This window comes from Argopecten irradians, chromosome 15, assembly GCF_041381155.1.
Source record: "Argopecten irradians isolate NY chromosome 15, Ai_NY, whole genome shotgun sequence".
In the NCBI taxonomy this organism is placed as follows: Eukaryota; Metazoa; Mollusca; class Bivalvia; order Pectinida; family Pectinidae; genus Argopecten; species Argopecten irradians.
The window spans coordinates 9,546,655-9,561,710 of record NC_091148.1 but is presented as its reverse complement, the minus strand read 5'-3'; the positions used below and the strand labels follow the sequence as shown (position 1 = coordinate 9,561,710).

Genomic DNA, 15,056 nt, shown 5'->3' with positions numbered 1-15,056 from the left:
TAATCTGGGAGACTCAAATGTCACTCGTAGGACAAAACAACCTAGCAATCCTATTTTTAGAAACAACAAGGAACAAATTACTATTTCAGCAAATCACAGTTCCTACGAGACACGGAAAAAATCAACTTTCATCGACACTAGATTTAGTTTTCACTGCAGTTGAAGAACAAATTGAGGACATGAAATATTCTCCAGGATTAGGAAAAAGTGATCATATTGGAATTCAATTTAAAATTATCTGTAAGACTGCATCCGTGAAGACCAGTAACAAGGCAACACGTCGCAACTTCTTTAAAGGAAATTATGAAGAAATAAAGAGAGACTTGCAAGATATAGACTATGAAATACTTGATTCACCTCTAGATGTGGACAAAGCTTGGCAATACTTTACTGTTATCATTGTGAAAATTATTGAAAAACATGTACCAGTGAGCAAAGAACAAACTGCTAGCAAATTCCGTAATCAAGAATTGAATCAAGAGGCCAGATCAACCATCATTAAAAAACAACCAACACTGGAAACGGTATCTTCACTGTAAAACACCTGAACTACTACTGCACAAACTACAACAATATGGGATTGGAGGAAAACTACTAGCCTGGATTAAAGCCTTTTTGGAGGACACTAAACAGAGAGTAAAGATTAATGGAAGCTTAATATCTGACTCCCTATCGGTGACTAGCGGGGTACCCCAGGGAAGTGTCCTCGGACCGACACTTTTTCTTGTCTATGTGTGAATGACATGTCAGATATGATCAACTGTACCATCAAACTATTCGCAGATGACACAAAACTGTCCAATGGAATCCACTCTGACCTTGACAGACTTGATCTCCAAGATAACATCAATAAAATGTGTGAATGGACACAAACTTGGTTGATGAAGCTGAACCCATCAAAATGCAAATATCTGGAAGTAGGTACCACTCAGGGAAACCACCAATACCAGCTCCAACAGGACGGGACCACCTCTCTGATACAAAAAGTGTCGTCAGAGAAAGATCTGGGAGTCTACATGGACCATTCCCTTCAATTCTCAGTTCATGCTAAGCAAGCCAGCACCAAAGCATATAGGATGATCGGACTTGTTTTCAGAACATTTTGCTATATGAGCCCTGAAATTTTCCTGACCTTATATAAAACGCTCATTAGACCACACCTTGAGTATGCCACGCCAGTAACATCTCCTATACTTCAGAAGGACAAAATTACCATCGAAAATGTTCAAAAGAAGAGCCACAAAAAGAATACCCGCATTAAAAGATCTTACATATGAGGAAAGATTAAAAAGACTTGGGCTTCCTACTCTGGAATATTGCAGGATGAGAGCCGATATTATCCAAACATCCTAGATGTTGACAAGCTCTTCCAGGAAACAGGTCAAAGAATAGCAAGGGGGCACTCCAGGAAATTATTCAAAAAACAACGTCGATTACAACACACTGGTCACTTTTTCAGTAATAGAATTGTGAACACTTGGAATTCCTTGCCAGAAAAGACAGTCACCTCTACATCCGTCAACAGCTTCAAAACTAATCTAAACAGGGCATGGCATCAGCACCCAGTTAAATTTAACCCTATTTCACATAGGAAGGCTGGCTAGCTGTTGAAATTTATATATAGTAACATATGTATGGACTATAAGATTAAATATGTTACATCATTTCCTTGGATGATATCACTATACCCATCAATGAACAAATATGGAATAAGCCTGCAAAAGAAGTGAAGAAGTACCTTACAGTGTTTTTCTTTTTAATCACAAGAACTGTATATACATTGTATATATTTATTTTATCGAGCAACCGGAAGTCAATTTCTAAGTACGCGTTGTACGCTATGCATTAGTAAAGGAAAGAACTATCAATACAACTTAACAAGTGACATTAAACACTTTCAACGATGTACCTTGAGCGAATCTTGAGCGAATCTTGTAACAGGCTTATCTTCAAAGCGGTGAATGTAACATAGTTTGTATAAAATGACATTAACTTAAACAACCGGCCTGTTTAGTTTTAGCTTGTGCGAGTGATGAAAAAGTATATCATAGCTTGTCACTCGAGCAGGAATGATTTTTCATCACTCGCAGAATGATTTAATTCCGTTTTATTTTCGTATCAATGACAATTAATTAAGATCGAAGTAGATCATAAATTCTGCAACTGTATACGGCGTTGTCACTAAAATGTGTTACATACGTGTATAGTAGTCGGGTAATGCTAAAAAGTCGATTATATTTGTTTTAAGTTCTAGTAGTATCGAAGCCCGACGAGACAAAAAACTACCCCACCTACGTAGCTTTTATAACTAAAAACCCATTTCTAAAGGGTCTACACAAAAACGGTTACTATCATTAGAATAAGCAACAATTTTCTTTTTGAAATTACCCTACACAACTACATATACAAAGTTCCGTCAGTAAGTTAGAAATAGTAATGGACCTAAAATTGACCCTTGCAGAACGCCAACATTTGTACTTTTAATAACGGACGTTCTAATATTTTCTACAAAAGCTAGTCGGAGATTTCTTTTAACCAATTCGAAATTTGGCAACTCTACCATAATTGTGGCACATGATCGAAAATTTTAAATCACAGAAAACAATACAAGTTGGCTGTATTTTTTGGGGAGTTTCACATGAATTGTGATAAATTCAATAATTTGACGTGCAGTAGAATGACCAGATTTATATGGACACTATTCCTTGTATTTGCTTTGTTTCATTCGCAAGATAGTCATAAAGAGCAGTTATCTCTGACATTCATTTTTGAGGGAAAAAAAACCATGCCACAGTCCCCCTATGATAGAGATATGTATCCTAGCAGTGAAAACAAACGCATATCATATGTCTCAGTGATTTCTCAGTGCATTAATTGTGGAAAAAACTCCGCCATTTCATGTGATAAATATGATTTATGAAGATGTATTTCATGATAAACACCCACACAATCCAAAATTCAATGTGTAAACGAAACTGGTAAACAAAATTTATAATGCTTATTCAGTCAAATTGGAAAAGAAAATTGCTACATCAGTTTGTAAAATTTTACTTTGCATTTATGGTTTAATAAGTAAAAACATAAAAAAGCTAAAATTGTCTTTGTTTGCCATGTTACGAGTATCCTGCATGTGTAGTCAACTGTATCCGTCGGTGACGCTATCTATAGGGATTAGTGTAGAAGTACCGGTAGGGGATTAACTGTTTATCAAATAATTGGTCTATGTATGCCCATATACAGGTACAGACATCAGAGTAACCTCCCATGTATTTTACAGAAAATAAAATAATATCAATTTAAACTTAGATATTGTACAGTATCAATAAAACATGAAATTAATTCCTTAATGTGCCAAATATATACTTAACCTCCTTCTATTAAAATGGTTGAAAATAATATTATGATAGGAATACTTAAGCAATAAACTGTTATGGGTTGGACATACAGTTGATATGAAGCCCATCCGGAAGGAAGATAAATAGAATGGCGCCCGTTAGGGCGCCATGAATATTTATCTTTCGGACGGATGGGCTTCATATCAACTGTATGTCCAATCTGGTAACAGTTTATTACTTATATTTCCATTACGATCATTCAAATTCAAAACTATACATGTATATCTTTTGAATTTCCCGCTTGCGCTAGTGTTGACGTCACCAAGTTCAATAAACGGAACAGCCATAGCATCAGCTTCTGAATATAGTTCAACACAAAACGGTTTGAAACAAGCGAACAAATGAAATTTAAGCGATAGTATTCTTTAATACATGCTATTTTGTCAACACGATAATACCGTTAGATTTCATAGACCGCACAACTGTAAAACCACTTTTAAAAATATTTGACCGTTATGTATAGGCGTAAGTATACAGTGTATACATTGTCAGTGACGCGGCGGAAACGTCAAATATTCATACGCTTGACCAGATTGGAGTTCATAGCCAGATATTGCCCATCTGGTTTAACATAGATTAAACGGGAAACTGAATGTTGAATGGAAATATATGCATATATATCAAAAATTTAAATATTTTGCAAGATCGATATAATTTGTTATATATTATGAATATTTCAGAATGGAGAATTTGAATTCAAACACATATAGTTCCCTTAGCTTATTCGGCTTTCCCATATATTTGGCTGTCAAAATGTGAAGAGAAAGGGAGAAGATAGATGGAAGGAGGAATGAATGAGAGAAAGAAGATGGAGTAAGGAGTGACAGAAGAGAGATGGAGACAGGAGTGAGAGAAGAAAGATGGAAAAGGGAATGAGAGAAGAGAGATGGAGGCAGGAGTAAGAGAAGAGAGATGGAGGGAGGAGTGAGAGAGGAGAGATGGAAGAATGAGTGAGAGAGGAGAGATGGAGGAAGGAGTGAGAGAGGAGAGATGGAGGAAGGAGAGAAGAGAGATGGAGGCAGGAGTGAGAGAAGAGAGATGGAGAAAGTAATGAGAGAAGAGAGATATAGGAAGGAATGAGAGAGGAGAGATGGAGGTAGGAGTGAGAGAAGAGAGATGGAAGAATGAGTGAGAGAAGAGAGATGGAGGAAGGAGTGAGAGAGGAGAGATGGAGGATGGAGTGAGAGAGGAGAGATGGAGATGAGAGAAGAGAGATGTAGGCAGGAGTGAGAGAAGAGAGATGGAGAAAGGAATGAGAGAAGAGAGAAAGAGGAAGGAATGAGAGAGTAGAGAGATGGAGGAAGGACTAAGAAAGGAGAGATGGAGGAAGGAGAAAAGAGAGAAAGAGGAAGGACTGAGAGAAGAGAGATGAAAGAATGAGTGAGAGAAGAGAGTTGTAACAAGGAGTGAGAGAAGAGAGATGGAGGAAGGAGAGATGGAGGCAGGAGTGAGAGAAGAGAGATGGAGGATGGAATGAGAGAAGGGAGATATAGGAAGGAATGAGAGAGGAGAGATGGAGGAAGGAGTGAGAGAGGAGAGATGGAGGAAGAAGTAAGAGAGGAGCGACGGAGGTAGGAGTGAGAGGGGAGTGATGGAGGAAGGAGTGAGAGAGGAGAGATTGAGCAAGGAGTACAAGAGGGCGAAGATGGAGGAAGGAGTGAGAGAAGAGGGATGGAAGAAGGAGTGAGAGAAGAGGGATGGAAGAAAGAGTGAGAGAGGTGATTGAGGAAGGAGTGATAGAAGAGAGAAGAGAGAAGAAGGAAGGAGTGAGAGAAGAGATTGGGGTAGGAGTGAGAGAAGAGAGGTGTAGGAAGGAGTGAGAGAAGAGAGATGGAAGAAGGAGTGAGAGAAGAGAGGTGTAGGAAGGAGTGAGAGAAAAGAGATGGAAGGAGTGAGAGAAGAGAGAAGGAGGAAGGAGTGAGAGAAGAGATTGAGGTAGGAGTGAAAGAAGAGAGGTGTAGGAAGGAGTGAGAGAAAAGAGATGGAAGAAGGAGTGAGAGAAGACAGATGGAGGAAGGAGTGAGAGAGATAGAGAGAAGAGATTGAGGTAGGAGTGAGAGAAGAGAGATGGAGGAAGGAGTGAGAGAAGAGAGATGGAAGAAGGAGTGAGAGAAGAGAGTTCGAAGAAGGTGTGAGAGAGGAGAGCTGGAGGAAGGAGTGAGAGAGTAAGGATGGAAAAATGAGTGAGAGAAGAGAGATGGAGGAAGGGGTGAGAGAAGAGAGATGGAGGAAGGAGTGAGAGAAGAGAAATTGAAGTGGGAGAGGAGAGCTGGAGGAAGGAGTGAGAGAAGAGAAATGGAAGAGGGTGTGAGAGAAGAGAGATGGATGACGGAGTGAGAGAAGAGAGATGGAGGAAGGAGTGAGAGAGGAGAGATGGAGGAAGGAGTGAGAGAAGAGAGATTGAAGAAGTGAGAGAGGAGAGTTGGAGGAAGAAGTGAGAGAGTAGAGATGGAGGAAGGAGTGAGAGAAGAGAAATGGAAGAGGGTGTGAGAGAGAGAAGAGAGATGAATGACGGAGTGAGAGAAGAGAGATGGAGGAAGGAGTGAGAGAGGAGAGATGGAGGAAGGAGTGAGAGAGGAGAGATGGAGGGAGTAAAGAATCTACTTTTTTCCAGATGCAATCAACTATTCTAAAGTCAAATGATAATAGTGTAACGTAAGTCAGAAACAAGCAGATGAACAATTATCTTTCATCGGCGGTGTAGCTTCTTTGAAGTTCAACTCGTAGTAAAACAATAACGACATAATCTGTCTGAATCAAAATTTATTTTCATATGAAACAGAGAAATAATTTTGGATATCTTGTAGCTGTCTAAAGCCCACAGAAAGTTCCACCTGTCGATCACAAGAGACCTAACCCTGAGAATCAAGCCTCAGCCAAATTAAGGCAAAATAAAATAATTTCTTTCATACATACGGGTGTAATACTGCTTGGTCTAGGGCAATACACTCATGCCGCCTGACGGATTTTTTGTTGAAAATATCACGTAATTTTTCATGTATGAAAAATTGACTTTCAACCGTGGATTTCTTGGAATTTATTTCAAAATGACGGAATATTATAGTTGTAAAATTGCAGTAAAACGTCAAGGTATGAAAGAAAAATACTCTTTCATAAGTGGATATGAAGGATAGGGATATTCTACCCCCTTATCATTATTTCAATATAGAAACTCTCTTATCTTTACTTCATTGTAGAAACTCTCTTACCTTTATTTCAATGTAGAAACTCTCTTATCCTTATAACAATGTAGTAACTCTCTTATCTTTATTTCAATGTAGAAACTCTCTTATCCTTATTACAATGTAGTAACTCTCTTACCTTTATTTCAATGTAGAAACTCTCTTATCCTTATTTCAATATAGAAACTCTCTTATCTTTATTTCAATGTAGAAACTCTCTTATCCTTATTACAATGTAGTAACTCTCTTATCCTTATTACAATGTAGTAACTCTCTTACCTTTATTTCAATGTAGAAACTCTCTTATCCTTATTTCAATGTAGAAACTCTCTTATCTTTATTTCAATGTAGAAACTCTCTTATCCTTATTTCAATATATGAACTCTCTTATCTTTATTTCAATGTAGAAACTCTCTTATCCTTATTACAATGTAGTAACTCTCTTATCCTTATTTCAATGTAGTAACTCTCTTACCTTTATTTCAATGTAGAAACTCTCTTACCTTTATTTCAATGTAGAAACTCTCTTATCCTTATTACAATGTAGTAACTCTCTTATCCTTATTTCAATGTAGAAACTCTCTTATCTTTATTTCAATGTAGAAACTCTCTTACCTTTATTTCAATGTAGTAACTCTCTTAACTTTATTACAATGTAGTAACTCTCTTATCCTTATTTCAATGTAGAAACTCTCTTATCTTTATTTCAATGTAGAAACTCTCTTAACTTTATTACAATGTAGTAACTCTCTTATCCTTATTTCAATGTAGAAACTCTCTTATCTTTATTTCAATGTAGTAACTCTCTTAACTTTATTACAATGTAGTAACTCTCTTATCCTTATTTCAATGTAGAAACTCTCTTATCTTTATTTCAATGTAGAAACTCTCTTACCTTTATTTCAATGTAGAAACTCTCTTAACTTTATTTCAATGTAGAAACTCTCTTATCCTTATTTCAATATAGTAACTCTCTTAACTTTATTTCAATGTAGAAACTCTCTTATCCTTATTACAATGTAGTAACTCTCTTATCCTTATTACAATGTAGTAACTCTCTTACCTTTATTTCAATGTAGAAACTCTCTTATCCTTATTTCAATGTAGAAACTCTCTTATCCTTATTACAATGTAGTAACTCTCTTACCTTTATTTCAATGTAGTAACTCTCTTAACTTTATTACAATGTAGTAACTCTCTTATCCTTATTTCAATGTAGAAACTCTCTTATCTTTATTTCAATGTAGAAACTCTCTTACCTTTATTTCAATGTAGAAACTCTCTTAACTTTATTTCAATGTAGAAACTCTCTTATCCTTATTTCAATATAGTAACTCTCTTAACTTTATTTCAATGTAGAAACTCTCTTATCCTTATTACAATGTAGTAACTCTCTTATCCTTATTACAATGTAGTAACTCTCTTACCTTTATTTCAATGTAGAAACTCTCTTATCCTTATTTCAATGTAGAAACTCTCTTATCCTTATTACAATGTAGTAACTCTCTTAACTTTATTTCAATGTAGAAACCCTCTTAACTTTATTTCAATGTAGAAACTCTCTTATCTTTATTACAATGTAGTAACTCTCTTACCTTTATTTCAATGTAGAAACTCTCTTATGTTTATTTCAATGTAGAAACTCTCTTATCCTTATTTCAATGTAGAAACTCTCTTATCCTTATTACAATGTAGAAACCCTCTTAACTTTATTTCAATGTAGAAACCCTCTTAACTTTATTTCAATGTAGAAACTCTCTTATTTTTATTACAATGTAGTAACTCTCTTACCTTTATTTCAATGTAGAAACTCTCTTAACTTCATTTCAATGTAGAAACTGTCTTATCTTCATTTCAATGTAGAAACTCTCTTATGAAAAACTCTCTTATCTTTATTTCAATGTAGAAACTCTCTTACCTTTATTTCAATGTAGAAACTCTCTTATCCTTATTACAATGTAGTTACTCTCTTATTTTTATTTCAATGTAGAAACTCTCTTATCCTTATTTCAATGTAGAAACTGTCTTATCTTCATTTCAATGTAGAAATTCTCTTAACTTTATTGCAATGTAGAAACTCTCTTATGTTTATTTCAATGTAGAAACTCTCTTATCTTTATTTCAATGTAGAAACTCTCTTATCTTCATTTCAATGTAGAAACTGTCTTATCTTTATTTCAATGTAGAAACTCTCTTATCTTTATTTCAATGTAGAAACTCTCTTACCTTTATTTCAATGTAGAAACTCTCTTATCCTTATTACAATGTAGTTACTCTCTTATTTTTATTTCAATGTAGAAACTCTCTTATCCTTATTTCAATGTAGAAACTGTCTTATCTTCATTTCAATGTAGAAATTCTCTTAACTTTATTTCAATGTAGAAACTCTCTTATGTTTATTTCAATGTAGAAACTCTCTTATCTTCATTTCAATGTAGAAACTATCTTATCTTTATTTCAATGTAGAAAATCTCTTATCTTCATTTCAATGTAGAAACTCTATTATCAACGTCAAAACTGATACATGATGGTGGATCCTTTTTGCCGTTTTTGACAGATTGCAATATTTCCATACACTTTCGTCTGAAATTTCCACTGAAAAATCCGTATATTAACGGATTAAGTGCGTTTCCAAGGAAATATGACAGTAGTCCTATATTGTACCATACTTGCTGGGGCTCTGACATTCCATCCTGGAAATTCGGTATGACCGAAACACACACGACCAGTGTCACATAGGGAAGAAAGCTGATAAATTCAACAGCCGTGATTAAAAACAAAGTTAATGATGTTTTCTGTCTTTTCATTATCCGAGTTGATCGTTTTCTCATGGAGTTCAAATTAACAGAAACTTTGGATAAATCCACAAAAGACGACTTCCGAGCGATCGCCTTTCTAGTGTTTCTGTCCTCGCCCCTTAACGTACTAGAGCGAGATCCGTCTGTTGAAAAATCAAGTTGAGCTTGTCTGAAATGTTCAGCCATGGCTTTTGAAGCTGAAAGTTTTGAATCTGGTCGCAGACGACAGAGTTTAACTCCAACTGAAATGTATAAAACAAATAAAGATACGGACACTATTACAAATATAAGGCACATCATGATGTAATATAAATGTGGGTAAAATGTTCCTCGTAGGTGCTGGACTGTGGAACAAGATGTCTGAAGAATGGGATCAGACGATCGGTCAAAGTTTCCAAACACAAATAACGCTGGCCAGGACAAACTAAGCGACACAGGTACAGACACGAAGCATAGCTTCTTAGCTGTTGTGTTCGATATTTGTTTCTTTTTGTATTTACATACACGTAAATATCTGTCGACTGCGATCACCACAAGCATGAATCCTTCAGCGATTGACGTCACAGCGCGGGAAAATCTTAGGATTCGACAGAGCGCGCTGCTGTTCGTTGTGATCGGATTGGTCAGCATGACAATATCCAGTGGCATACACACACCGGAAGTGATGAGATCGAGTGTTGCTAGGTAACCAATAAAATATTTAACTGTTGTTGATTTCCACGTAAATAAATAAACATATACAACCACCGAATTTCCAATTAGTCCGAAGCACATCAAAACGTAAACATATAATGTGACGGGAAGCAACTTTTGTGCCATTTCAGAATTGGAAATAAACATCTCCTCTTGATCATCAGAAACATTGCTATGCGTGGTGGGAATGAAGGTAACGGTCACAGTATTAAATGACGTCATGTTGTAGCTTGTGACTTGCTCCACTGATGACGTCATCCTCGACATGTTTCCGGTTGAAGCTTCCATAATGGTCTTTATTTATCTAAAAAAGTAAGAGAAAGAAAAATTCAAAGATAACAAAAGCAGCTACATTAATCAAGGCGCCAATAACGAAAACAACAACAACATATTAGCAACGATAAATGCATCTGCAAACAACAACAAAAAGCGTTTATTGAAAAAGATAAAATAACATTAGAGACAGCAACAGCAACCATAGCAACAACAAAAAATAAATAAACACAAAAGCAGCAGCAGCAGCAACAACAACTGTAACTGTAAACAACAGATTGCGGAAACAACAACACAAAAACAACAACGGTAAACAACAAAAAGTAAAATATCACTGACCTCGACAACATCAACATCGAACAACAGCAACAAAACACAAAATGCGAACAAAAATGCGTGACAGTGTTTACTTGTCGTTGTATAAAGGTCAAGTTACAATAGGGTCAACTTGGGTTACATAGCTTCCGGAGTATTTGACACAAGTCCATCTGGCATATTACTACTAAACAATTATCGTTATAATTTGGATTTTCCGTTTGCATTAATATGACACGTTGTACAGTGAACAAAAGCGTTTTGTTTGTTTACGGAAGAAATACAAATGTGCTTATACATCGATTCCCATTTTCACAGAAGATATATAAAAAATGTCAAAATCCTGCAAAAACTGGGGTTATTTGAGGACTGCATATCAAACTAAGTAGTACTTTTAAATATAGGGTTAATTATATGTATCTGTCAAGTAAATATATCGTTATACATGTAGCCATACTTGTAGTATATAATACGTGCTATGCACTATGAGTTACAGGGCGGTGTCAATATCGGTACGTGATCTACTTGTCAGATCCACTTAAAGGTCAAATCACTTGAATTAGACTGAATCAAGAGGTCAAATGGCGATTAAAGTGGAATCGAAAAGTGCGCACAACTTCCTTCTCAGTTTCAGTCGGTACATGCGTCAACTATATCTGGTTTTATTAAAGTATAATACGGCATAATCGTATTGTTAGTGCAGATTTTCCGGAACACTTATTGATATTAATGCATAACAATAATTAACTAACTCGAAATCTAGCTATAGAGGGACACCGATTCCACTAACCAAGGGTATTCAGTACGATACTGTGTTTCAGGGAGTTATCGTACTGCATCCTCGATACTCCAGGGGTTCCGATCACTTACGATGTGTAGAGATCGTAAGTGATTGAACAACAACTTTACTAGACAAGGTACTGAACACCCTTAGCTAGCGGAATTGAGGGATACAGGCGCCCTTAATTAAAACATGATGTGTTACTTGGGGAGAAGTTTGAAATGGTATTGGAAAAACTATGATTACAAAATCATGCACCAAAACAATTTTTAGGCCGAAAAATAACATTTTATGGGCCTTTCCTTAGCATCCTCTACAATTTTGAGCTAAATTAAACTAGTGGAACTTGAGAAGTTTGAAATGAGACATGTCTTTAGGAAACATGCAGTGACAATCGGGAGTCTCCAGGTAGAATCGGGAGTATCCCATCAAAATCGGGAATTTCTCACCAAAATCGGGAGTCTTCCACTATGCAACTAATGCAGCCAAAGATATAAGATGGCCGTCTTCAGAATTTTATTGTTTTACATATTCTTGCAAAACAAGGACGCAAGGGGGACAATTGTAGTTTTGAAGAATCGAAATCGGAAAATATTCTTAAAAACGGACCTTGAACGAAGGGAACTTGAAAAAGCCACCGTCACGAAATCCAGATATATACCGTTTAATATTAATTTCAAAATGAGAAGCAAAATTTGAAGAAAATTTGAAAAAAAAAGCAAAAACATATTTAAACAACTTTGGTTTATCCAGTATATTGTCTAACTTCATATTGTCTAACTTCATACTGTGATATTTAGCAATTTCTATAATATTCTTTATAGAATAAAATCTCACAAAATAACCAATTATAGGTACTTGAACTGTACATTGTGAAGTGGAACTACCAGAAAAAAAAGTCACTAGTCAGGAAAACAATGAACTTTCATCACGACAAAAATATTGTGTATAGTACATGCAGTCAAACCATTCTAGCATTTTGAAAGTTAGGTAAACTTCTACATCACAGAGTTAAAATTTCACTTAAGAAAATATTCTGCTTGTCAAAAGTTAGCTTCATTGTCATAATCAGAACGTGATTTTATTGAATGGAACTAATAAAGATACAGTAAATGGTTAAACGACATAATAAAAATTATGACAATAAATTTCAACAAGTTCTGTGCTCAAATTGATCAACAAATAATATGGCAATATATACTAGCTAAACAAACATTCGCATAGAATTTCTTGATAATGTTTATTACTCCTACATAACCGAGGCTTTCTAGAACAAAAGGATAGATACAAATTAAAGATGATCCACCGCTGACAAACGGTATTTTTTCTCTTTGAAACAGGAGCAGATGATTTAGTATTTTTCTTCAGTTACAAAAGTTACTTACTATACACCATTACCACCATTGAAAAGTTTGAGTTTCTAATTTTACTTCAAGATAAAAATATACATGTATATGTGTATTATTTATATCATTTTTTACGTTGATAAGAAATCTATATATACACGATTTAACACTATTTATTGTCCAAATGATTAGCATCGTTTATGCTGTCGGCGGTGGAGTATCTTTAATAAAATTACTTGTACACTTAACACAGCTCAAAGATCGCATGCCTTATAAGATTTAAAAAGTTTATTGGATATTTTTTCTAAACAATGCTTTTTACATGTACTTACCGATCCCAGTTGATGTCGGTTGCTGATTCAAATATACCGGTAATTATAATGGACCTGCAGACTGGTAGATCTGGGGATGTTCGTAACTGGTCTAGGTAGCATCTATAGACTATTGGATCTCAGTTGAGTACAGTAACGGGTAGACCTGTGAATCAGCTGTTGTAGGTAACAGGTCTATTAAACATGTGAATAACAGTCAATACCGTAAGTGATCTTTGTGAACTTTAAAAACTCATGTGATGTTGGTAACTGCTCCATGTAGACTTTCGATCTAAGTTGTTTGATAACTGGTATTTGAAGGCTTGTAGATCTGAGTTGTTGGTAACTGGTCTTTGTAGACTTGTAAATATGAGTTGTTGGCAACTTGTCTTTGTAGGCTTATGGAACTCAGTTGTTGGTAACTGGTCTTTGTAGACTTATGGGTCTCAGTTGTTGGTAACTGGTCTTTGTAGACTTATGGAACTCAGTTGTTGGTAACTGGTCCTTGTAGACTTGTAGATCTGAGTTGTTGCTAACTGGACTTTGTAAATCTAAGTTGTTGGTAACTGAACTTTGTAGACTTATAAATGTGAGTTGTTGGTTATTGGACTTTATAGACTTGTAGATCTCAGTTATTGGTATCTGGTCTTTGTAGGCTTGTATGCATCAGCTGTTGGTAACTGGTCTTTGTAGACATGTAGATGTCAGTTGTTGGTAACTGGCCTTGTACACTTGTATATCTCAGATTTTGGTAACTGGTCTTTGTAGACTTATGGATCTCAGTCATTGGTAACTGGTCTTTGTAGACTTGTGGATCTGAGTTGTTGGTAACTGGTCTTTGTAGACTTGTAGATCTGAGTTGTTGGTAACTGGTCTTTGTAGACTTGTAGATCTGAGTTGTTGGTAACTGGTCTCTGTAGACTTGTAGATCTAAGTTGTTGGTAACTGGTCTTTGTAGATCTGAGTTGTTGGTAACTGGTCTTTGAAGATCTGAATTGTTGGTAACTGGTCTTTGAAGACTTGTTAATCTCAGTTGTTGGTAACTGGTCTATGTAAACTTGTAGATCGCTGTAGTTAGTAAATAATCTTTGTGGACCCGTGTGGACCTGTAGAACCCAGTTGATGCCACAGACTGATCCGTGTAGATCGGGAGTCGAGTGTGTATACGATACATCAAGTAGGATGTGTTATTTCCATAGCCTATATTAGGCATCCACTTCAAAACGAGGATGTCATTACGAACAATAGCTTACTAAAAGGATGTAATGAGCATGTGAAAACTGTGAGAATTATCTCTGTATCTCGGAGATTCCCCGTAATGATGCACTGATTCACTGGTTTTATAAGTATATGCGTGGATGTAGGGCCATTTCTACCTGGTACTGATGACTTAAAAGAAAATTTCCCTTTTATCATTTCCTTTCTTTGTATACATGCTAAATTGGAGGTCAGTATGTATGATTTGGTATCTTTTCCCCGGAAATCTTTCCACTGCATATTAATTCTTTTCAAAGATCTCTCTGAAGTTGCCATAACCTGAAATTAAAGCTAGGGCAATTTCGGGTACTGAGTAGGAGAATGAAGAAATCACCAATCAAGTGAACATTCTACTATTGATAAGAGACACAACACAAATATACCGCAGTCTCCCCATCCTTGATACTCCAGGGGTTACAATCACTATCATTATATCCACATCATTGATAGCAACCCCTGGAGTATCTAGAATGCGGCTTCCCATAAAATGCAGACATTCACACACAATGCCATCCTTGTTTTTCAGAGTATGTATAACATTTCAACCAACTGCAAACCAAAAACGCATGTCTAGTTATAGATATCAACAATACTCCAGGGGTTATTATCACTGACGTTATATCCACCCCTGGACTATCTCATAGTGAAACTGAAGGCAGCAGAAAACGCAGTTTTACAAAGAGATAGTCTAGGGATGGGTATAAT

General features: G+C 35.9%; 2 protein-coding genes across 3 annotated transcripts; one reads left to right on the top strand and one right to left on the bottom strand.

The window, feature by feature from the left end:
• Nucleotides 1-743: 743 nt before the first annotated feature.
• Nucleotides 744-1,277, top strand: LOC138308569 (uncharacterized). Its single transcript, XM_069249615.1, has one exon. It carries the CDS (start codon nucleotides 744-746, stop codon nucleotides 1,275-1,277), a length of 534 nt encoding a protein of 177 aa, XP_069105716.1.
• A 7,184-nt stretch (nucleotides 1,278-8,461) lies between these two features.
• LOC138308832 (5-hydroxytryptamine receptor 1D-like) lies at nucleotides 8,462-14,480 on the bottom strand. Of its 2 annotated transcripts, none has more exons than XM_069249852.1 (2): nucleotides 13,116-14,480; nucleotides 8,462-10,372 (listed from the first exon to the last, which is right to left on the bottom strand). In XM_069249852.1, exon 2 carries the CDS (start codon nucleotides 10,354-10,356, stop codon nucleotides 9,058-9,060), a length of 1,299 nt encoding a protein of 432 aa, XP_069105953.1. In that variant the 5' UTR covers nucleotides 10,357-10,372; nucleotides 13,116-14,480; the 3' UTR covers nucleotides 8,462-9,057. The 2 variants fall into 2 exon arrangements, with proteins under 2 accessions (XP_069105953.1, XP_069105954.1); XM_069249853.1 differs by lacking the exon at nucleotides 13,116-14,480 and adding an exon at nucleotides 10,681-10,780.
• Between the last annotated feature and the right edge of the window lie 576 nt (nucleotides 14,481-15,056).

Coding starts and splice junctions, on each gene's coding strand:
- LOC138308832 (XM_069249852.1), bottom strand. CDS start 10,356: ATGGAAGCTTCAACCGGAAACATGTCGAGGATGACGTCATCAGTGGAG.
- LOC138308569 (XM_069249615.1), top strand. CDS start 744: ATGTCAGATATGATCAACTGTACCATCAAACTATTCGCAGATGACACA.